We start from the raw sequence: 21,876 nt of genomic DNA on the forward strand, positions 1-21,876 counted from the left end.
CTGGCCGTGAAAGAGTAGTGAAAGTTACAGCTTTATGTGCCAGGTCTAATTGCATGGGAGCAGGTGGGAGACACTGTCGGAGAGCTCAGTGTCTGCTTTTGAATTTAAGGGCTAGAATATTCAATCTTCTGGAAATCTCAGCTCCCTCCCTGAAAAGCTAGCAGTTAAAGGTAGTCACCACAAATCTAGGATTCTCTGCTCCCAGTTCCCGGGCCAGCCCTGTCATAGACCCACAGCCTAGGACAAGCAGCCCTAACCATCTCAGAGAGCCTTCCTCACCTCCAGTGACACTGGGCAGACCAGGTCCTGTACTTGGACTGTCTTGTTCTGATCATTTTTGACATAGGACTGAAATTTCCAGCACTTCAAGAAAACAAGTACTTATAATTATCTGGAAAACAGGTGGTTTTTGTTGTTTTGTTTTTGGCATTATAGATGCCAAAACAAGATTACAAATGCTGTTGTGAGTGATGGACATTTTGTCATTGCCAAAGTATCCATGAACTTTGAAAACTAAATTGATTTTTATTTAGTGCAAACTCTTCATTCCATAAAAACATAATGAGTTTGGTAGCATTCACAAATCTACCCCAAAGATTCTAGTGCTTTAGATTAGGGGAAAAAAGAGAGAGAGACAGAGACAGACAGAGAGAGGATGAAAAATGCTGCACATGTTTAAAAGTGCTGACAGGGGGGGCTGACACAGCGACATCACCAGCTAATCTTCTGCCTGCAGCGCTGGCATCCCATATGGGCACAGGTTTGAGCCCCAGCTGCTCTGCTTCCCAAACCAGCTCCTTGTATATGGCCTGGAAAAGCAGCAGAGGATGACTTCAGTCCCTTGGGCCCCTACACTCATATGGGAGACCCAGAAGAAGCCCCTGGTTTCAAATCAGCTCAGCTCTGGCCGTTACAGTCATTGGGGAATAAACCAGCAGGTACAGAATCCATTCTCTCTCTCTCTTTCCCTCTGTAGCCCTGAGCTTCAAATAAAAATAATTTTTTTAAGTGCTCAAAGTACCTGAATAAATAAACAAATACAAGGATACAAGGATATAGAGAGTACAGATTGGGAGCTATGTTTGGATATTTTTTATTGTTCTCTAATCCTGAATAACATTTAGCTTAAAAGCTTTTTCTCTTAATCGAAGATTTCAGAGTTCAGCCAAATTACATAAACTAGATGAAGGTGGCAGCGCATTACCCCACGGTCAAGCATGTGTACACTGAGTTCTTACAGCATTAGAGAAATTAGTCCAACTGTAGCCTTGCCACCCAGCTCATAGCTGATGTAAATGACAATGCCAGTCAGCAGATGAGCAGCCAGATGAGGACAGTAGAGGACAACGCTCAGCATTCACACCCGCATGGTGGGGTCAGGAAAAGTCTTGTGCTGTTTAGACGGTGTCCACTGGCAGTAGCCTGCCTCTGTGCCTCTGTTACCCTGATATCTACGGCTACACTTCAGCATGGAAATAAGCAAATCAATTCAAATGCCCAAATCATGCAGTATTTTTCAGGGATTTGGGATAAAAAACAATCTAGATACTTTTTAGCATTGAGTTTTACTCATGGATGTGTATTTTGTGTCATTTTGAAGCTACCACATTTGAAAGTGGGTTTTCTCTTTTGTAGCATTTTTTGTCCTCAAGAAAACACTGAAGAAGCCCTGCTGTTACTGCTGATCAGTGAGTCCATGGTGAGTGGCCTGTGCTTTCCCAACGCTCTTCCCTCATTCCTTGCTGTCCTGCCTGGGGAGGAAAACTACACAGAGACAGAAAGGGAGAGAGAAGTCTGATAGTTCTTGGTCATCTGGGAACTTGTAGTGCCTCAGCCCTTACTAACTCAGGTGTCATAGTCCATTCTGCTACCAAATAGTGTGCTAAACACTAACCCAATCACATGTTGGTAAACTATAGTTAAAAGACCATCAGAGGAGGAGGAAGACCCAGAGAGGAACCTCCACAAACATTCTCAGTTCGCCCCAGCGGGAAGGAAACCAGGGGGATCTGTGCCTGTGGGCTACATGAGCCCACGGTGTCCATGGCAGAAGCCCAGTGAGCCTGCCGCAGCCCCTCATGTTGGCCATCTTTTCAAGCTGCCACCTGTTCCCAGGCTTGGCATGGTGCCTGTATGGAAGAGCTCCTTCTCCCCCAACCCTGCCCCAGTACCTGGCTCTGTGACAGTGAGGGAGTTGGCTTGCTGTGTGTCACACGTTCTAATCTGACAGACTTGAGAAAGTAGGGAGCCCTGCTATCCGTGCATACCCAGGTGTGGCTTTTCTAAATGGTTTCGCTGAGGTTTGTAAAACCACATTTTCGGTAGAATGCTTCTGGAAGTCGTATCCTCTGTGATCCGGGAAATAGACCATTTGTGGAATAGGAAAACCACATAGGGTGGCAAACTCTTAGAACAAAAGAAACACCAGGATTTTGAGAAAACATAAGGTGGGAAGGTTGGAAGCATTAACACAAAATAGTCCTAACTCTAAACCCTAACCCAACCCTATCCTTAAACCCTAACAATAGCCCCAAACCTAACCCTAACCTCAACCCCAATTCCAACTGTAGCCCTAACCCCATCCCTAAATCTTAAACCCTAATCCCAACCCTAAACCGTAGTCTAACCCCAACCCTAACCTGCTAATCCTAACTCTAACCCAAACCCCAATCCTAACCCCAAACCCTAACCCTACCCCTAACTCTTGACTGACTGCCATGTAATCCTGCCACGGGGGATTAGTCATTTTAGAATCTTTTCTCACGTGTTTCTTTGGGAAAATGGTGATATTGGCTGGGAGATGAGAGTTTTTGCCACACTATCAGATTCCTGGGAAGCCTTTCTTAAATGTTTGGCCAGGATATCAAAATTCATTTCTAGAACTGTATCGCTCATTATTAACTGGGCTTCTGCTCTGTTTGGCTCCAGGCCTCACAGCTCTGGCTCAAAACCTTCGCAAGTGGCATCTGTGTAACAGTAGTTAAAACTTTTTGCAGCAAGAACCATTCTTTCGTAACATCTCAGCTTAAAAAAAAAAAGTCCTTTTTCAGGACACCTGTGTACACAGAGCATGTGAACAGAAGGGCAGCCACAGGGTCCTTGTCGGAACAGGACCCTGTGGCCAAGCATTGAACCCGTCACTCTGACCCCACCAGGCAGGCAGAGAGGAAAGGAACCATAGCTAGAGCAAGACAAAGTGTGTTCCCTCTTCTCCCCACACACACCCGCCTGTTGGAGATGTGAAAAGGACATCAAAATGGGGCCCAAGAATGAATGTGCTGAGAGCAGAGGGCGCAGGGAGGAGGAGGGCCCCGCCTGGGAGGACAGCTCTCTCCCCTCCGCTGGAAGCCTTGGGTTTTCTTGCTGTGCAGCATGGCCTGGAGATGTTTATGGGAGCCGGGCTGCTTGGGTTACCGCTGCTTTTTATTTGGAAGCTCTTTGACGTTATTGGCCTCACTTCCTCTCCAGGAGACAGATTCCTCCTGGGGCTCATCTTTCCCTGTCAGCTGCTTACCATGGATGGTGTTTTTTACGTTTCCCCCTCTACCTGGGTACAGGTACCCAGGGAAGACCCCCAGGTGACCAGACTGGCCCTTGGTGGCCATTGGTCACTTGTTCAAGTAAGCAAGTTTGCCCCATGTTGCCATCACTTTGTGGAAGGGGGCAGCTTAGGTGGGCGTCTAAGCAGACTGTCCCTGGTCCCAAGCCAGACTTTGCATAACTTGACAGGTTGTTTCCAATGAACAGACTTAGTGGTAAAAGAACAAAATTCTGATAACTAGACAAACCTGGACAACTCCAAGTGGAAGCATTGTGTTCTATTGTCAGATCATGTGTGCCCATCTAGAACTTGGAAAATGAGGCCCCATCTCTAAAACACCCCCAGTGCAGTAGGCATGTCTTTGTAATGATATCATTTCCTCTCTGCTTAGCTGAAATGGTGGACGCTAATAATCTCAAAGGGTGAGATCCCTTTAAGACACTCTAACTTGACGTCTTGGTATTTCATTTCAGAAAAATCTCTTGAGGGATGACGAAACCCAATGGTATTACCCATAAATGCAAGGAACTCTTTTCCAGCCACACTGGTTGTGTTCTCGTTGGTTGTAGATGTCACTCCAAAATCATAGTCAGAAATCGAAATTTGGTGATCTTTAAATAGCACGTTTTCTCTGAAAGCTTGGTTATTTTTAAAGATTTGTTTTTATTGGAAATCCAGATATACAGAGAGGAGGAGAGACAGAGAGGAAGATCTTCCATCCACTGATTCATTCCCCAAGTGGCCGCAATGGCTGGCGCTGAGCCTATCCAAAGCCGGGAGCCAGGCGCTTCTTTCCGGGTCTCCTGCATGGATGCAGGGTCCCAAGGCTTTGGACCATCCTCGACTGCTTTCCCAGGCCACAAACAGGGAGCTGGATGGGAAGTGGGAGTGCTGGGATATGAACCAGTGCCCATATGGGATCCTGGCACATGCAAAGTGAAGAAGTGAAGCCCTTAGCCGCTGGGCTATTATGCCAGACCCTCCCTGATTTTTTTGTTTGTTTGTTTTAAGATAGAAAATGACTTGCTTGGTTTCAGAACTGAATTGAGAGTTGTGTTTTGGGATGTCTGTGAAAATGGCATTCTTCATTGGTTCTGGCATTACCCTAGAAGCCTTCATTTGCCCAATCTCCCCACCAAAAGAGAGCATTTGGAGTTGTGTGAAATGCTGCCTCACCACACAGCAAAGTGGTTTCCACTGGAGAGCGATTGCCAGGATTATACTTGCACAACCACCGCCCAAACAATATTTTAGGATATTTATTGCTGGAGGATCTGGTTTAGGGGCTATATTATTGTTTTGTTTTGTTTTGTTTTTAGCCAAAACATAACTCATACTTTCTCTAATAATATAGAAGAGGGAAACATTTCCTGTAACTTGAAACTCTCCTGAATAGTATTTTGGGTGTTTGCTGTCATGTTCTCTTGCAGGCATTGGTCTCAGCGTGGAACATTTATAGCAAATAACTAAAACGAGGCCATTGTGGCAGGCTGTGTTTCCTTCAGAGTCTTTTGTTGGGCTCCGAAGACACTCTACAAGAGAAACTTAGAATATAATCTCCAAAAGCAGCCTTGTCACTCTAAGAGATGACTCACTTTGTAGGAAGTTGCCTGTCTTATATGTTATCATTTGTTTTTGACATTTAAGAGTGAAGAGTTTGGGAATAAAGGACGGGCAGCTAAAAGCATATGCCTGGGGACTCATACATGCACACAACGAAAGCGAGAGGGAAGGTGGGTGTTTGGGTGACCTTCCTGATGGTAGATGGGGAAGATGGACAAGTGACCCAGGGAACTCGCAGGGCCACGCTCACAGGAAGATGGCAGAGTCCTTGCCCTGCTTCTAGGGACAGATGGATCTGGGAGGACGAGGCAGGGAAAATCAGGAATGGATGCTGAATTCTGTGAGGGGAGAGAAAGAACAGTGAGCTAGCAACAGTGGCTCTACTGCATATGCTGCTCCAGGAAATCCGTTGAGACCTTGAATTTCAGAAGGAGTGAGAGCCATCTGCTGTCGAGAGCATATAATCTCTGGACTGATGGGATTCCTCAGTTGGGTTAAGCCTCGTGTCCTGTGCTGGGCAGCAGAGCTATGAAGTCAGCAGGGTGCTCTCGGGAGCCCGCCATGGTGATCCTGAGAGGTCACCTGCTTGCTCCTGCAGTCTCTCCCACATCTGTTTTGCGCTTCCCTGAACCGGCTGGAGTTAGCCTCTGCTCTCCATCCCACTGATGCTGTCACATGGGAATGTGAGACTGGTGGGGGGGAGAGAGGAGTAGGAGAGTGCTCCATCTTTGTGACTGTGAGGGGCCTGGCTGCCGGGAAGGGATGTAAGGGCCACAGGGCCTAGGTGATGGGAGGTACAGGGTAGGGGGTTTCCCCACTCCCCACAAGGGATGCAACAGGGCCCCTCAGAGTCACTGATGTGAAGCCCAACCCAGGGAAGCTTGCCCTTCTCTCTCAGCTTCCAAAGCTTCCACCAAACACCTGCCAACAGATCACACCTCCAGGATGTCCGCATTTGGTTCACACCACAAAGACCCTGTGCGGGCGTGCTCAGGGGACTTTAGATAAATGACCCAAGATGCCAGACCCAGTAGTTGCTCCTGCCCTAGTCTGCAACCCTCAACAGACTGGTAGGGGCAGGAGGGCCCAGTTGACTATTTTGCCATACGGTGGTGGCTGCAGGCCTGGACTCACTCACCACCTGCTTCTCTCTTCCCCATTGTTTCCAGGCCAACCGGGATGCTGTGCTGAGCAGGATCCCGGAGCACAAGAGCGACCGCCTCATCAGCCTGCAGAGCGCGTCCGTGGTCTATGACTTGCTGACCATTGCTCTTGGAAGAAGAGGCCAGTATGAGATGTTGTCGGAGGTACAGCCACCACCATCTGTCTGGTTGGGTGCGGGGTTGTGGCGGGTTAACCTCAGGGAAAAGCTGCACTGCCAGGGTCCTGCACCCTTCCTGTTCCTGGAAAGCATGCAACTGTGGGCCAGTCATTACACTCTGGCAGGTGGGAATTGAGCTGGATGACTGGGTAGTGGAGTTGATAATCCATCCACTTCTTACTGCTAGTGGTCCATGATGCAACCATGGGTTTGTGTGTGAGCCAAGGCAGACAATTCCCAAACCCCTTCTCTTTTGGGGTAATTTCCATCCAGATGAGATCCTCCCACCTGTAATGTGCGTGTCCTTTGAAGCCAGGGGTGGTCTGGGCTATCAGGCGTGAGTGACTGCAGGCAACTTGGTAGCTTCAGGCAGCGGTGGGTCTATCAGATGAACACTGACTTAGGAGCTGGAATTACAAACCAGAATCTTGCACTTGTTCAGAAGGAACTGTAGTCGACTGCAGCCTCTGTGCCCAGTGTTGCCTGCCCATTCGTTCGGCTCCCAAGAGACACAGGACAGAAGCTTGGCTGTCGCCTGACGTCAGAAGCTGCTAGTTAGTCTCAGGCATCAGTCACGCCGTATGATTGAGTCACTGCCCAGAATGGCAGATTCTGCTGTGGTGAAGCTAAATAAACAACCGAGATCATTTTATCTTTGAACCAAAGAAAAAGCTAGAGAGAGAGAGTTTAACTTTGTGAAAATGAATTTTTCCATGTGATTTATCTCTTTCTAAATTTGTGCCCATTGCAACAGCCTCTGGGCATGAAGATGGGTAAGAGAGTGACAGAAATCAGATAAGGGCCCAGCCGGCCAATGCACCCCCGCCTGCTAGGGCCTTGCCACACAGATGAGCCTGTGTGGCATGCATCTGTTTGCGAGTCTTTGCTTGGTGACTCTATAGGGCACTGGTTAGTCAGCCTCCTAACCGGCTGTTCAAAGCTGTGCCCCGATGTGTCCAGCCTGGGACTAGGGGTGGCCCGTGTTATTCCTGTCTCAACAGTTCAAGCCCTTTCCAGGTGCCTCCTGTCCCAGGTCCCTACCCCTGGTCAGCTGATATGTTCCCTGAGACAACTGTGGTGGGGACAGTCCCATCCAGCTCACAGTCGAGTTCCTTTGGGGTAAGCTTGTCACCTCCGGACAGACCACTTGACACCGCTGTGGGCCACAGGCAGACTGTGGGCTATGTGTGTCTGTTCCTCTCACCCCTGCCTGGCTTGAAGGCTGCCTGTGTCTAAAACAGGTGTGAGGAACCCCTGGCGGCCAGCTCGGCTGGCAGGTTAGATGCCGCTGCCCTGGGCTGCTCATCATTCCTTGGATGGCTCCAGGGGGACGGCTGTCACCTTGGCAACATTCCTCTGCCAGCCAACAGCTCAGTGGCGTGTGCCTCCTCCTGGCCCTGAATACCCAGGCTGCGTTTTCACCCAGATGCCTTTCCTCTTAATATCCCCGTGACTTCCATCTTGTGGCGGCTGTGCCCTGACACCATGCCCCTGGGCAGCTGGGCTGCCAGAACCTTTACATTCCAAATTTCTCCTCCCCTGCTCCCAGTCACATTTAAGCCAAAGCTTGCCTGGAAGGTGTTGGGATAGAAAAATGGGGCCTCTTGGATTTTTGTATTGTATCTGTGTTTCATCTATTAAAACACAAGCCCGGTGCTAAGATGCATCAAATGGAGTGTTTTTTTGAGCACTTGCAGATCCTGTTATCAGCTTGGTGCCAGGGGCTGCCGTGTGGGCCAGGGAAATAGCCAAGGGGCAAGGTATGATCCCTGTGGCAGGGAACTGGGTCTGGGGCACGCACTGCACAGGCCACGTGGCCGTCGACAGAGCATCAGAGAACTCAGTTTCAGCCCTTCCTGCTGCCCTAGCAAACATTTGGTGCCCGTGCTGTCCCAGACAAAGGCGTATGGTGTCTCGAGACCACCTGGTCCCTCCCCGTAAGACTCAGCTGCCACAGATGGGGCCGGTCCACCCCCTGCTGAATGCAACCGGCTCTTTCTCCCTCATCGCTGGGCCACATATGCGTCCTGCTTGCTTCCTATCCTCAGAGACTACACTTCTCTTGAATTTATCCAGGGTGTGTTCCCTCATCTGCCCTTCTGGTTCCTCAGGACGTTACAATGAGATCTGTACATTTGGATTTGTTTTATTATTCGAAATAAAATTATTCTAAGTTTCTTAAAGGATCTAACGGAGTGGCATTTAGTGCATCCTCACTGTTGTGCTACCATCATGGCTAATGCCCACACATTTTCTTTGCTACCAGGGAAGCCCATACCACCAGGCTGCCACCCTGCATCCTTTCCACCCCTCTGTCCTATGCCCACTGCTGCTGTACTCTTTCTGCCTCTGGATTTATCAGCTTGAGATACTTCACATAAACAGAATTGTCCCATGTGTGACCTTCTGTATCTGGCTGCGCTCACTTAGCATAATTTGTATGAGTTGGAGCATGTATTTACATGCAGTTTCTGACTGACATTCTGCCGTGTGGATGGATCATAATTTGTCCATCATCCATTGATCAACGATTGGATTCTTCCCGTTTTGGCTGGTGTGAATGGTGCTGCTGTGAGGGCAACTGGATTTTCAGCTTCCTATATCACCCCTCTGTGGGCCCCAGCCATGTTTGCGGGGCTGTTGTCATCACTGGTCGTGGTAGCACAGTATGTCCCCCATCCTTATTTCCCATGCTGTCACCAGGCCATCTTTTCCAAGCCCAGTGACGAGCGTGTCACCCCGACGTGCAGAGGCTCTCAATCTCTCCTTCTTTTCCCCTGCAATCTGTTTCACCTTGCCTCCCATGATGGAGTTGGTGCAGCTATCATGTATGCTGCTGAAAGAATCAAACAATATGTACAAGAGTAGACGGGAGAACAGAAGATACTTAAGAGAGCAGCTATGCTGAGGTGCTTTTCTTCTGCCTTTAGTAATACCTGTATGTGTAATAAGCACATTTTGGTTTAAAAATAATAAATGGAAAATTTCAGAAGTAAACAATTTGTAGTTTTCAGTTGAATGTTATTCTGAGTGGTGTGATGGACTCATACTGTACCACCCAGGACGTGAATCATCTGTTAGCCCAGCATGTCCATGCTGTATACATGGCCTGTCCGGTGGTCCGTTGGTAGCTCTCTTGGTTATCAGGGTCTATTTCAGTGCCTATGTTCAAATGACCCTATTTAGCGTAACAACAGCCACAAAGCACAAGAGTAGCAAAGCACAGAAGGACACTGGGGCATAAGCCAGGAAGGGACATCAGCTCTGATGCCCTGTGCTAACATCTCAGAGTGTGTAGGAGAAAATACAGTTAAGTACAGGGCTTGGTACTCTCTGTGTTTTCAAACATCCATGGGGGGCCTGGGACCATATCTCCCACAAGTAAGGGGGAGAGACACCCTCATCTGGCTTGCAGAGGTGCAAAGGTGATAGGCCTTCAGGAGCAGGAACCCTGGGCTCACTCTGAGGAACAGCAGCAAAGAGAGCCTGAGGCCAGGCTGGCGTGCCACAGCCCCAGAGACATGCTGTGCTGCGAGTACCCTGCTGATGTGACCAGCCACGTCGCCTGGTGGCTGCTCTTCCGAGAGCAGCTCCTGTCTGTCTGCCTCCCAGGTCTCCTTTACGTCATTGACACCTCCTGGTGGAAAACCCGCCAAGTTTGCCCTGTCCCAGCCCCTCCTTCCCTCCTCTTGTCTGCGCTTTCCCTGCAGGGTTCCCTCCCCTCCATGGCTTGCCCTGGGCCACAACCACAGTGTGTCTTCTTCCCTGCTGGCCTCAGAACACCCAGGCAGGGGCCTGTGTGGTGGCAGCCCTGTGTAGTCACCCTACTGCCCACTTACTCATGACATAGGGTAACTGTCCCACCTTGAGCCTGATCACATGGTGCCTGCACACATCAGGCCCTCATTTCTTCAGGGCAGCCTGTTCAGCCAGGTCCCAGGTGAAGAGGCGTGATCCTGCAGCTTCTCGCAGCCCCGTCCTGGCAGGTTTAGATCTAAGCGCAGTGTTTACCGTATCCCCAAAGCTAGAAGCTTTCATGTCTTTTTCTTTTAAAGACTAATTGTGAGCCCTCTTGAAAGGTTTGTGTAGGAAGAAACACTTCTTTTTTTTTTCTCCTTTAATTTTAAACAGCAGCACTAGTTGCCATGACAACCTACACTATTAAAAGTAATGCAGCAAGCACTGCTTCCTCTGTTTTTAAGCATGAAGCCAGGCTGCTAAGGGGATTTGTTTTTCGAATCTGAGTATGTGGGGCTGCATTTTGGCAATGTATTATGGGGCCTTGATGAAATGTGAGTGCGTGTGTGTGTGATGTGTCCCTACCTGGATGGAGTGTTTTTATCTTTCCACTTGAGCTCATGTCCCTTAGTTTATGGTGAATCTTAGTACCATGGCAGTTCTGAGGATACAGCAGTCTGACTGCTGGTTAAACAGGGGGCTGTTGTGAAGCATTGTATCTGCCTCACAGGTTTGGAGTTGGGCCTCTCCTGCAGCCTGCCTTGCACGGCCAAGGTCACTAAAAGGCATTGTTGGGTGCGAGGGACACACATGTAGCCACAGACTTGTGAGAATCTGAGGCAGAGGGCATGCGCAGTGTGACCCTGGCTGCACTCAAGCATTCGAGCCAGTGCCCACTCTCCTGCTCCCTTCTGGAAACTTCACCTGTCCCCGAAGGTGCACACGCTTATCTTCCCCAGACAGGCCCAATGATTAAAGGTACATGTCATGGGAATTGATGGAGGAAGAACAGACCCAGGTAGGGGCAGAACCCTTGGTCTAATCCCACCCCTGGCCCAGCTCTGCCCGTTGGCCCTCGCGGGGTCACAGCCATCTTTCCTATGTGCCAGCCTGCCCGGGAGACTGTCAGCCCTCACATGGCCGCTAGCGTCCTCACTCCCACTGTAGGGGAAGCCTTGCCCTGCAGGCAGCTCCTCAATTCTTCCTGTGGCCTTCAGTGAAAATGTCAATAGTTGGGGGAGGAAGAGGAGTGGTTTACAACCTGAAAAGTGGTTTGGTTCTATCTAGATGTTTAACTCACATTTTGTTTTTGCTTTTTTTTAAATCCTTTTTCAACCTTTTATAAAATGTACAATTCCATGGAATTTATTACATTCCACTGTTGTGCAGTCATCACTGTTTCTAGACTTTTCCATCTCCCCAAAAAGGAGCTCGGTGCCTGAGAGGCAGCATTTTCCCGTTCTCTCCTTTCCCTTAGCCCCTCATAGCCTTTCCTTTCTGTTTCTGTGGATCTGCCCATGCCTGGAACTCCATGTCAGTGGAATCATGCGATACTATACCTTCCTGTATCTGACTTGGTTCATTCAGCCTAATGTTTCCAGGGTTTGCTCATGTGACGATGATGCATCTGATAGCATATCTCACTACTCCGCTCCTTTCACGGCTGAACAATTCATCGCACATATGTGCCACATTTTGTTTATCCAACTCCTTTGTTCATTTTAAGTGGAGTTGTCTTTTTGTTGTTGGCTTATAGTTCTTTATTTATTGTAGATAATAAATCTTGTGAGATACATGACTTACAAATATTTCCTGCCATTGAATGGATAAGTTGTCTGTTGACTTAAAAAAACAGTATTTATATATTTTAATTTGTTTTCTTTTACTTGGAAGGCAGAGAGAGCGAGATCATCCATCCATTAGATAACTCTCCAACTGCCTGCAGCAGGTGGAAGCTAGGATCCAGGACTCCATCTGGGACTCCCCCCTGGGGGTAGGGGCCCAAGCACTTGAGCCATCACCTGCTGCTTTCCAGGTTGTATTATCGATAAACTGGATTGGAGGTGGATTAGCTGGGCCTCAAAGCAGCATTCCAATATGGGATGTTGGTGGCATCTTTTTTTTAATTTAAGATTTATTTATTATTTGAAAGAAATACAGAGAGAGACAGTTTTACTCCTATGTGAGTACTTAAGTTATAGATCCATTTGAATTAATTTTCATATATGAAGTATGGGTCCATCTTTACTCTTGTCTATGTGGAAGTAGAATTGTACCAACACCTTTTGTTGAAGAAGCTGTTCTTTTCCCTATAGAATGGACTTGACACCCTTGTAAACTAAATTGGCCATACCTGCATGGATTTTTTTCTTGGAGTGTTAATTCTGTTTCATTGCCTGTATATTTATCCGTATGTAATACTGTACTGTTACTTCTGTAGCTTTCTGGTGTGCTTTAAAACTGGGTACTATGAATCCTCTTTGTCCTTTTTCAAGATTATGTGGCCATTTGAGGCTTCTTTTAATTCTTTATGAATTTCAGGATTGGCTTTTCTTTCGGGGGGTGGAATAGATTGTTGGAATTTTCATGGTGATTGCACTGAATCTCCTAGCTTATGTTGGATAGCATTATCACATTAATGTTGCCTTGTGCTTTAACATCTGACCTGAGTTTGCTTCTGAGTTTTGCTGCTTTTCATGTTAAGCGTGGTGGACTTGAGCAGATTCCTTCACTGAGTCTCCAAACTTATTCTCCTTATGTAGAAAGCGTTGGACTTATTGGGACCTACCTATTGGGATTCCTGTAAGCATTAGGAAAAGATCATGTTACTATTGGGAGAGGTGTCCATAGTCTCTCTGGTATGTTCCTGGTAGATGATCCCTGACCTTAAGGAGGCATTCATTGCGTAATGAACAGTCTCAACTTTGGAGTTGAACACATTCGGGTTCCAGTGTTGGCTCTACTCTTTCCTTGATAGGAGACTTTGGAAAGATACTTGACCACTCTCAGTACAAAGCCCAGCAATCCTCACAGGTATAAAGTGGCCACCACAGCCCTTCACTTGCAGCACATCCCTCTTTGGTTGCGGGAAAGGCTAAATCTGAAAAATGTCTCTTTGGAGCAAAAGAACAATCCAGTGGCTCCTCAGTAACGGCCTTCAAACTTCTGAAGACAACTGTCACGTTATCAATTTTTTCCAGCATAAATTTCCCCCCTCACTGGGTCCAGAGCTCAGCAAAACATTCCCACAAAAGGCCAGTTAATAAATATTTTAATGCTTGGAAGGCCCAGAAGTAAGATCGAAGACATGGTAAACAGATAACAAATATTCACAAAGGCCTTATTAATAAAATTCAACATAGGAGCACAGTTGTTGTGTAAAGAATGAGTTTACAGGGTGTAGGGGATGACATTTGGTTCTAAGTCAGCACATCTCCCACCATCTTGATAGCCATTGTATGTCCCTAAGAACGATTAACAGTTTGTTGGCTCTAGGAAAGCAGGCAGCAGATTAGATGAGGCCCTCAGGCCATGGTGTAGTGCCCCCAGCTGTGGTCTGTTCTGGTTGGCCACCATCTCCTATGCCCTCCTGGCTCACCCGATCCATACTGTTTCTCCTTCAGGCATTTAGTATGTGCTGGCATGTTTTGTGCATAACAAACTGCTGGTGTGTCTCTCAGCTCCTTCCTTCTCCCCATAGTCCTTGCTCTGGGAAGCTGTAGAACGGGTGAAGGAGAGAGGGTAGAAAGACACTGACCGAAGGTGGAAGGTGCTTGAGGAAGGGGAGGGATGGGAATGGAATGCCCATATCTTGGAGTTAGCATATTTTCCAGAAATAACAAGGAATGGCCACTTCAGCCAAGCAGCAGGTGAAGTTTTATTTGAGCAGGACACGGAAGACCCTTTTCTCACTCTGCAGACAAAGTCAGGTTCCTACAGATAGTATGAGAAGAAATGGGGTGGGCAGATGACGTCTGGCGGCCAGTTTCTATAATACAATCTGTGATCTTTGAGGAACAGCCCGCTCTCTGCTCCTTCTACCATGACCAGAGGCAATACAATTCTTTAATTTAAGCATTTACCGGAGCCTTGAAGCCCTGTGACTCTTCTTTTTGAAGTAGTCTTGGCTGTTTTAAAGCAAGAAAGAGAAAAGGGAAGGGGCATGGTGTCGAGGTCAAGGGTGTGGAGTTTGCTGTTTCAATTTTAATACGAGGGGAGGAAATTTGAGCAGGCTTTGACATGGTGTGTGTCTACTCTCACTTTGGTGGTGGGAGGTGGCTGAGGAACCTTGCCTGTGTTCCAACCCTGTAAAGTGCATCTCTCCAGCTCCACTTTGATTTGTGCTTTCGTTTTTAGCAGATTAAAAAATCAGAGTTTAGAGTTTCACAGACCTAGGTCTGCTCTGGGGGACACATCTCCACTCTCTGGGTCTCCAGCTCCATACCCATCAAGTCAGGATGGGCCTGGGCCAGCTCACTGTGTTCTGGTCCTTGTGTAGGCTGGGGATGACGGTCTGAGATGGACAGCTTCCATTGCTGAAAAGCTAAGCAGGGAGCTGCGACCCACACACCATGTTGCACTTAAAGAAAACCAATGTTCCACAGCTACCAGGATTCACATCTAACTCCAAGTGCTGTGATGTCAGGGCACAGACTTTCCTGAAGGGTTGGGAGTCCTTCCAGGATGCGGTGACACTGTCCCCCCAGGTGAAGAGCAGAGCCAGTCCGCTGTGTCACTTGCTCTCCTCTAGGCATGGGGGATTTGAGGCCTGAGCTGGCAGCGTGGGAGAGGCTCTAGCTATTTCTACCCCTTTCTCCATGGGTCTTGAGGGCCAAGTCTCACTCCAAAGTTCCAAAGACAGTTCAGCCCCTGAGGTATTGTAGAGGTGTCGCTGCCACGCACCGGGCGCTATGCTCCAAGTGCCCACGCAGGTGATTTCAGAGTTGCTTTCTTGTGCTGGAACAGGCTCTTGTTCCTGGCGCCCCTAAGTGATGGCTGCTTATGAGGGGGCTGGAAAAAGAGACTGAAACACTTCACAAGGAAGCAAGTTTTCACAGGGGGCATTTTGACTGCCACTCAAGTGATGAGGATGCCATTTGGAGTCCAATTATTGTCCTACCAAGTAGCTATGGTATCGCGTGAGTGCTGCCTGGTGATTAGAGGATGCAGCAGTGTGGTTACAGCAAGTGGACCTAGCTTCCTGGTAGAAATAATGCTGCTACCAAATCTGTCGCCTCGTCTCGTGAGGGAGATGAGTCAGAGATGTCACTTGCTGTTTAGTGTGGGTGACTCAGGGATCTAAGCTTGGATCATCCCTCCTCCCTTCTTGGGCCCGCAGTGCCCTCAGGCAGCAGAAATGAACAGGGATCAGAACCTCACCCTCATCCCCTCCTCCCCTTTTGCCATGTGCTGGCACCTCTACCCCCTTTCAGTCAGATTCTGCAAGAGCTGCATTGTCACCATCCAGATATGTTTGTTCATTCAGTCTGCGCCAGATACGCTGCTAAGTGGTTTCCAGGCATTACTATACTTGCCCATGGAACTGGGGTGTGAGGAGCCTGGGCTAAGCCTGGGATGCCCATGACTGGGCTCCGCTGTGCTGACTTGGTGACCCAACTGCCTCTCGCCCGCCCCCATGCCCCACAACACAGCCATCTCAGCAAAGTACCTTTTCCTCACTTGAACTGTTGTCCTCCTGGGGATGCTCTCATTTTGCTTAACTGTGTGTGCTAATGTTCTTTGTCCAACCTTCCCACAACCTTAAAACTGGACATTGTGACTCTGACACATACAGAAAGTACTTGGGGTCTTTTTTTTTTTTAAGATTCATTTATTTTTATTGGAAAGGCAGATTTACAGAGAGAAGGAGATAGAAAGATCTTCAGTCCACTGGTTCATTCCCCAAGTGGCCACAATGACAAGAGCTGAGCTGATCTGAAACCAGGAGCTTCTTCCAGGTCTCCCACGTAAATGCATGGCTCCAAGTCTTTAGGCCGTCCTCAACTGCTTTCCCAGGCCACAAGCAGGGAGCTAGAAGGGAAGTGGAGCTGCCAGGACACAACTGGCACCCACATGGGATTCCAGTGTGTGCAAGGTGGGATCTAGTCACTGAGCCACTGTGCCAGGTCCGGACTTGGTGTTCTTAAGAAGGGCAGCTAAAAGGAATTGTGGAGAGCAAGCAACCCATGTCGGGGCAGTGAGCCGGGTGGCCAGCGCCCTGGTGAGAAGCCAGAGATCCCTTTATCTTTGGTGAAAACGTTAGGCGTGGAGGTGGGGGAGACATCTCCCTGTGAATGAGGGATAGCTGGCTTGAGTCATTTGCGGGCATAAATTCTCCTAATGTTTTGGGAAACCTGGGGGAGGGGAGCTACCTGCGCACTTGTTCAAAGCCAGCTGGTGTCACTGTACATCTCAATATTCTGGGAGCCCAAAGAAAGGCTTCGGAGGTGGGGGAAACGTGGGGGCAACGTGATGGCTCAATGGCTAAATCCTCACCTTGAATGCACCAGGACCCTGAATGGGCACCATTTCATGTCCCAGCTGCTCCACTTCCCATCCAGCTCCCTGCTTGTGGCCTGGGAAAGCAGCAGAGGACAGCCCAAAGCCTTGGGATCCTGTACTCATGTTGGAGACCCAGAGGAAGCTCCTGGCTCCTGGCTTCGGATTGGCTCAGTTCCTGCCAATGCAGCCATTTGAGGAGTGAACCAACAAACCAGCAGATGGAAGATTGTCTCTCTCTCTCTCTCTCTCTCTCTTCTCCATAAATCTGCTTTTCCAATAAAAATAAGAAAATCTTTAAGGAAGGAACAAAGGAAGGCGTACAGGCCCCTGGGGCCAGCTCTGTGGCACAGCAGGTTAAGCTGCCAAAGTGGGCACTGGCATCATGGCTACAGAGGCAGTGGTCCCCAAGAACATGTGGAAGAAACAAGCAAGGAGCATGCATGCTAGTCCAGTTATGTGGGATCGTGCCCTCTCTTCTGGTGTGACTGGATCCTTTACTAAAGTGAGACAGCGACCTGGAAAAGGAAGGATCATTTCTCAAACAGGAAGTATGAGGGTTCATAGCAACCAAAATGGCGGAGTTCTTTCCCTTGTGGTGCCCAACTGGGTGCTTTCCGCATGCCCTCCTGCCCTGCCACGGGCTGATCCCGCTGTTGGCCAGGGCGGGGGCCATCCTCTGGTACTCTCCTGCAGGCCAGGGTGGCAGAGCAGGGACACTTCCTGTGGCTTTCCCCTGTGGGATAATGAGCGTGATCCTCTGGCATGCAAAGAACTAGGATGGACCCTTATTTATAGCATCCGATTCCGCACAGCCGGCCTCAGCTGCTGAGTGCCTCTTGTATATCAGGCAAACTGTCGATAATTATCATTCCTCCCAGCTAAAGAAAGAGGAAAAAGCAGCCAAACATTTCCATGTACCTGGTGATACCTGGTAGTTCAAAGTGGCTGTCAGAATCACCCCCATCTTCAGCTGTCATCTCCCCACTACTCACCCTATTGTGGCTCCTTGGCCTGATTTTGGTCACAGTGACATCGTTCTGCCTTCCTCTCCTCCATTATCATTCATTATTTGCCTTTCCCTGTTCATCCCAGCCACGCCACACCTGGACTAGGTAACCCCAACCCATTTTGCCTCATTCTCCCCTGGCCACTATTGGCCATCTGCCTCCCCTCCAGTGTGTCCCCTGGTCACTTGTCCCCATAGCAGCAGACGCTGGGTCAGATTCCAGCTCCACCACTCAGCGTCACAGCCTGGGGGGGGGGGGCATCCAGATGGTGGGAACATAGCCAGCACATTACAGCCTAGCTGAATATGGATTGACTCTGTGCCCACTAAGGGAAATTCTGGCAGGAGGTGGCAGTGGTGGTGGTAGTGTGAGGCCTGAGTGGCAGCTGCAGCATTCTGGCATCAGGAGCAAAGCCCTTTTGCCAGAACATTCTGGATGGCTGTGGTATGGTAGAGTTAGCCTAGAACCACAGAGCTGGAAATCACCAGCCACAAACCCTGACCCATGTGATGCCACCTGTCTGCTTGTCCATCAAGCTGCCCTTGGCCCCAGGATTGTTCTTCTCTCACCTGGAACCTGGGGGTGAGGATGCCAAATAGCCAGTTTCCTTTCCAACCTCCTGAAAGAGACCAGCAGTTGGCAGGGGCCCCTGTTTTTTCCCCACTCTCTGCAGACCAGGACAGGAGAAGGTACCAAAGGTGCTTTCTCTCCACTTTTTCCTCTTGGCCCACTCTCATTTCTCACCAGTGCCCACATGCAATGCATGCACGCTTGTGTGCACGGTTATCTGTGTGTGTGTGTGTGTGTGTGTGTGCCTGTACTTAGAATGCTTCTCTAGGTAGAAAGCAGGGACCTGCAGTAAAAAAAATTAGATCCCACTTTGGTTGTGCACATGCTTGTCCCTCCTGGCAGCCTCAACCTGAAGCTCCGATCAAGCAGGACTGGGGCAGAATGTGTGCAGGCAAGAAACCGGGGGACCTCCCTGGCTCCTCGGCTCACCAGTGCCCAGTCCACCCTCCAAGATGGCCTGTCATTGCTGATTCTAACTCAGACACATATCTTGGTTCTCAATCCCTGGCCTGCCTCTGTTGTGGTCGGAAACCTCCTGGCAGCCCCCGTGACCCTCCTACAGCTCTGGCATGGCTGCGTTACCCTCTGTGCAGGGTCCACACACTCTTTGTTGTAGGCCTAAGTGGTCCCTTTGCAGCTGAACTGCCTCAAGCAGGCTCAGTGCTAGCCCTGGGGGACAGAGAGGACATGGTTTCTGCCCTAAGTGGTGTCTCACCATGGGACAGGTGAGGGCAGAGGGTGGGGAGGACGAGTGAAGGCAGTGACCCCTGGAACATGGCCCCACCTATGCCCTCTAGCCTGATACCAGCTCCTGTGGATGTCCCAGCGGGTCTTACACCATATCACTTGCCGTGGCCAAGTCAGAGCCAAGTGAAGGCATGCTCCCCCTGTGCCTCCAAGTCTGTGCCGCCTGTCGGCCCCGAGTGCCATTTTCACCAGGTCAGGTCCAGCTCTGTTTCTGTTCTCCCTGGGTGCCGTTCCCAATTCCCATGATTACTTCCACAATACTTTTCCTGTTGCACCCTTGAGTCTCCTGTCGCCTTTGGCCTGTAGTTGAGTTGCTCTGTGCCTCCCTCCCTCCCAGGGCTAGACCAGAGCCACGGGAGATCAGGGACTGGGTTTGGTGGGTCATGGGTTGTCTGGCCTTGGGCATGGTGCGTCGTCCATGTTGAGGATTCCTCGGGAGGTACTAGGTGGAAGGTTACAGGGTAATCATTCAAGGGCAGCAGGTTTTGTAAGATTTCTCTCTGTGTATATAGACCCAAATGCATACTCATCCCTTTGAGCCAGTTCTCAGATGTCTGTTTTTCCTTCCCAACCAGTGCTTAGAAAGAGCCATGAAGTTTGCCTTTGAGGAGTTCCACCTCTGGTACCAGTTTGCCCTCTCACTGATGGCTGCGGGAAAAGTAAGTGGCCTTGGTGATGGACGGTCCCTTATGCCTGTGGCTATGTCATTGGATTTCATGAAATGGTACAATGCCATGTGGCAATCTAACCTCCTGTTGGTGACTCTTCCAGGGCACGTTGGCAGAACTTTCTTAACAAGTCATCCAGTTTAATTATCTAAGGGGCTGAGACAGACACGTCACTAAGAAGAAAAATTCTGAAACAGTTGCTGTTTTTTTAGCCACTATAATTTGTCTCGGCCTAATCTTAAGCTTGGTTTTCACACTGGCCATTTACTCATTTGCAAATATCAGTGTGTTCCTGGAAGAGAAAATACTTTTATTATAGTTGGCAATAAAATGTATTGGGTCATATATGACGTTGGTTGGAATTGTGGGCTGGGAGCCCAAATGGATGTCTTATTTTTTAGGGCAATGGAAGCAACCGCTATTTTTTCTCATTTTTTTCAATGGCTACACATGAAAGGGGCAATGTTGGGGCAATGCCTGGGGGCACCTCTACTTGCTTGATGCCCCACGCTCTGGTCAGCTCTTTTCCTAGACGCCTGCATGGTTGGGCTCATAGTTGGGAAGCCTTACTCAAAAGGCACCTGCCCACTCACACTTCTGGGAAGGCACTAGCACTTGGTTCTGTGGGCAATTTTGAGTTTCATAGACGTCTTCTGTTCTTGTCAAGTCTGCCCGAGCTGTGAAGGTGCTGAAAGAGTGCATCCGCCTAAAGCCGGACGATGCCACGATCCCGCTGCTCGCCGCCAAGCTGTGCATGGGCTCCCTGCACTGGGTGAGTCAGGCCGCGACCTCCAGAGCAAATGCACACCTCTGTAACATCAAGGTGTGGGGAGATAGTGACGGTGATCCATCAGCTCCACTGAGACCAGGCTGCTCGGGCCTCTGACCATCTGCCCCTGGGCTCCTCCGGTCTTGCTCTTCCACCCCACACTTACTGGACTGCCAGCTTAAGCCTTGGCTGCTTTGCTTCTGATCCAGCTCCTTACTAATATGCCTAGGAATATGGCAGAAGATAACCCGAATACTTAGGTCTCTGCCATCCAGTCACTTTTCTTTATTACCTTAGCCTGTCTAACCTCTATGTTTCTAAAACAAACATATTTTCTCAGAAAAAAATATTTATTGATTTGAAAGACAGAAAGACAAAGTTCTTCCATGTATGACTCCAATCTCCAAATGTCCACAATACCCAGGTTTGGGCCAAGCCAAAGCCAGGACCAAGGTGGGCGTCCCAAGGAGTGCTAAGAGGCTCGGTCCTAACGAGTGGCCCTCGAGACCCAGATGTACTTTTCAAGTTCACTCCTCAAAAATCCTTCCTGCTTTGGCAGGGAGAGGTTCCAGGAATTGATGCTAGAAATTCCTTGGGGACGGAGAGGGCTGTTGTTTTTAATTTGTCTTATTTTTCAGTTGGAAGAGGCTGAAAATTTTGCCAAAACCGTTGTGGATGCGGGAGAGAAGACGTCCGAGTTCAAAGCTAAAGGCTACTTAGCGCTGGGCCTGACTTACAGCCTGCAGGCCACTGACGGTGAGGGCAGCCCTGCCTCTGGGAGCCCCAAGTCTGCTGTGCTCCACCATCCCCTTTCTGTCTTTGGACAGTGCAAACACTGTGGCATTCCGGCCTGCTGGCCTCAGAGTCCTGGTAATGACCTCCTGTGCTGAGACCATTAGGAGGAGGCACGCTGCTGGGGCTTTGGGCAGCAATCTGGCATGGGTAGGCATTGGCTCGATGTGCCAGAGGAGCAGAGCTGTGAGAGATGGCTCTCTCAGCCCAGCCTTGCCCCCATCCCAGCCTGGTTCTTGGACTGGGCTGTCCCATGTGAAGGGACATTAGATCATAGACAAATCCTGTAGCAGAGTTCAAGGGCAGACACTACCAGAAAGCTCCCATTAGCACCTTCTCAATTCATACATCTTCGTCTACTCACATGAACTGGGCAGCAGCTCCCCAAGTGTCTGGGACCTCAGGTGCATGATTGGGACATTTTACATGTACTTAGAGCTTAGAGGAGAGAGCTTGCGCTGCACAAATAAATCTTATAGTTTACTTGATGAAGTTTTCAGTTATATGTATACAGAATATATAAATGGATAAATTGTTTTTCTGAGCTCTTACTATTATTGTTGTAATGAATGATATATAGTACAAATACCAACAAGAAAGCTTTCTAAGACACATGTGTAACTGAATGACTGAGTACAGAGCCGAACACCCTCACAAGA

The 21,876-nt window shown here is 49.1% G+C and overlaps 1 protein-coding gene across 7 annotated transcripts in view; it reads left to right on the plus strand.

Moving 5' to 3' along the window:
• Nucleotides 1-21,876, plus strand: part of TTC7B (tetratricopeptide repeat domain 7B) — a 173,631-nt gene that overhangs the window by 70,844 nt on the left and 80,911 nt on the right. For all 7 annotated transcript variants that reach the window (XM_058655184.1, XM_036496314.2, XM_004584341.3 and 4 more), the window contains 5 exons: nucleotides 1,636-1,699; nucleotides 6,274-6,411; nucleotides 19,564-19,647; nucleotides 20,324-20,428; nucleotides 21,064-21,181. In XM_058655184.1, coding sequence (XP_058511167.1) covers nucleotides 1,636-1,699; nucleotides 6,274-6,411; nucleotides 19,564-19,647; nucleotides 20,324-20,428; nucleotides 21,064-21,181 — 509 coding nt within the window. The remainder of the gene's footprint in view (nucleotides 1-1,635; nucleotides 1,700-6,273; nucleotides 6,412-19,563; nucleotides 19,648-20,323; nucleotides 20,429-21,063; nucleotides 21,182-21,876) is intronic.

This window comes from Ochotona princeps, chromosome 26 (genome assembly GCF_030435755.1).
Source record: "Ochotona princeps isolate mOchPri1 chromosome 26, mOchPri1.hap1, whole genome shotgun sequence".
NCBI lineage: Eukaryota > Metazoa > Chordata > Mammalia > Lagomorpha > Ochotonidae > Ochotona > Ochotona princeps.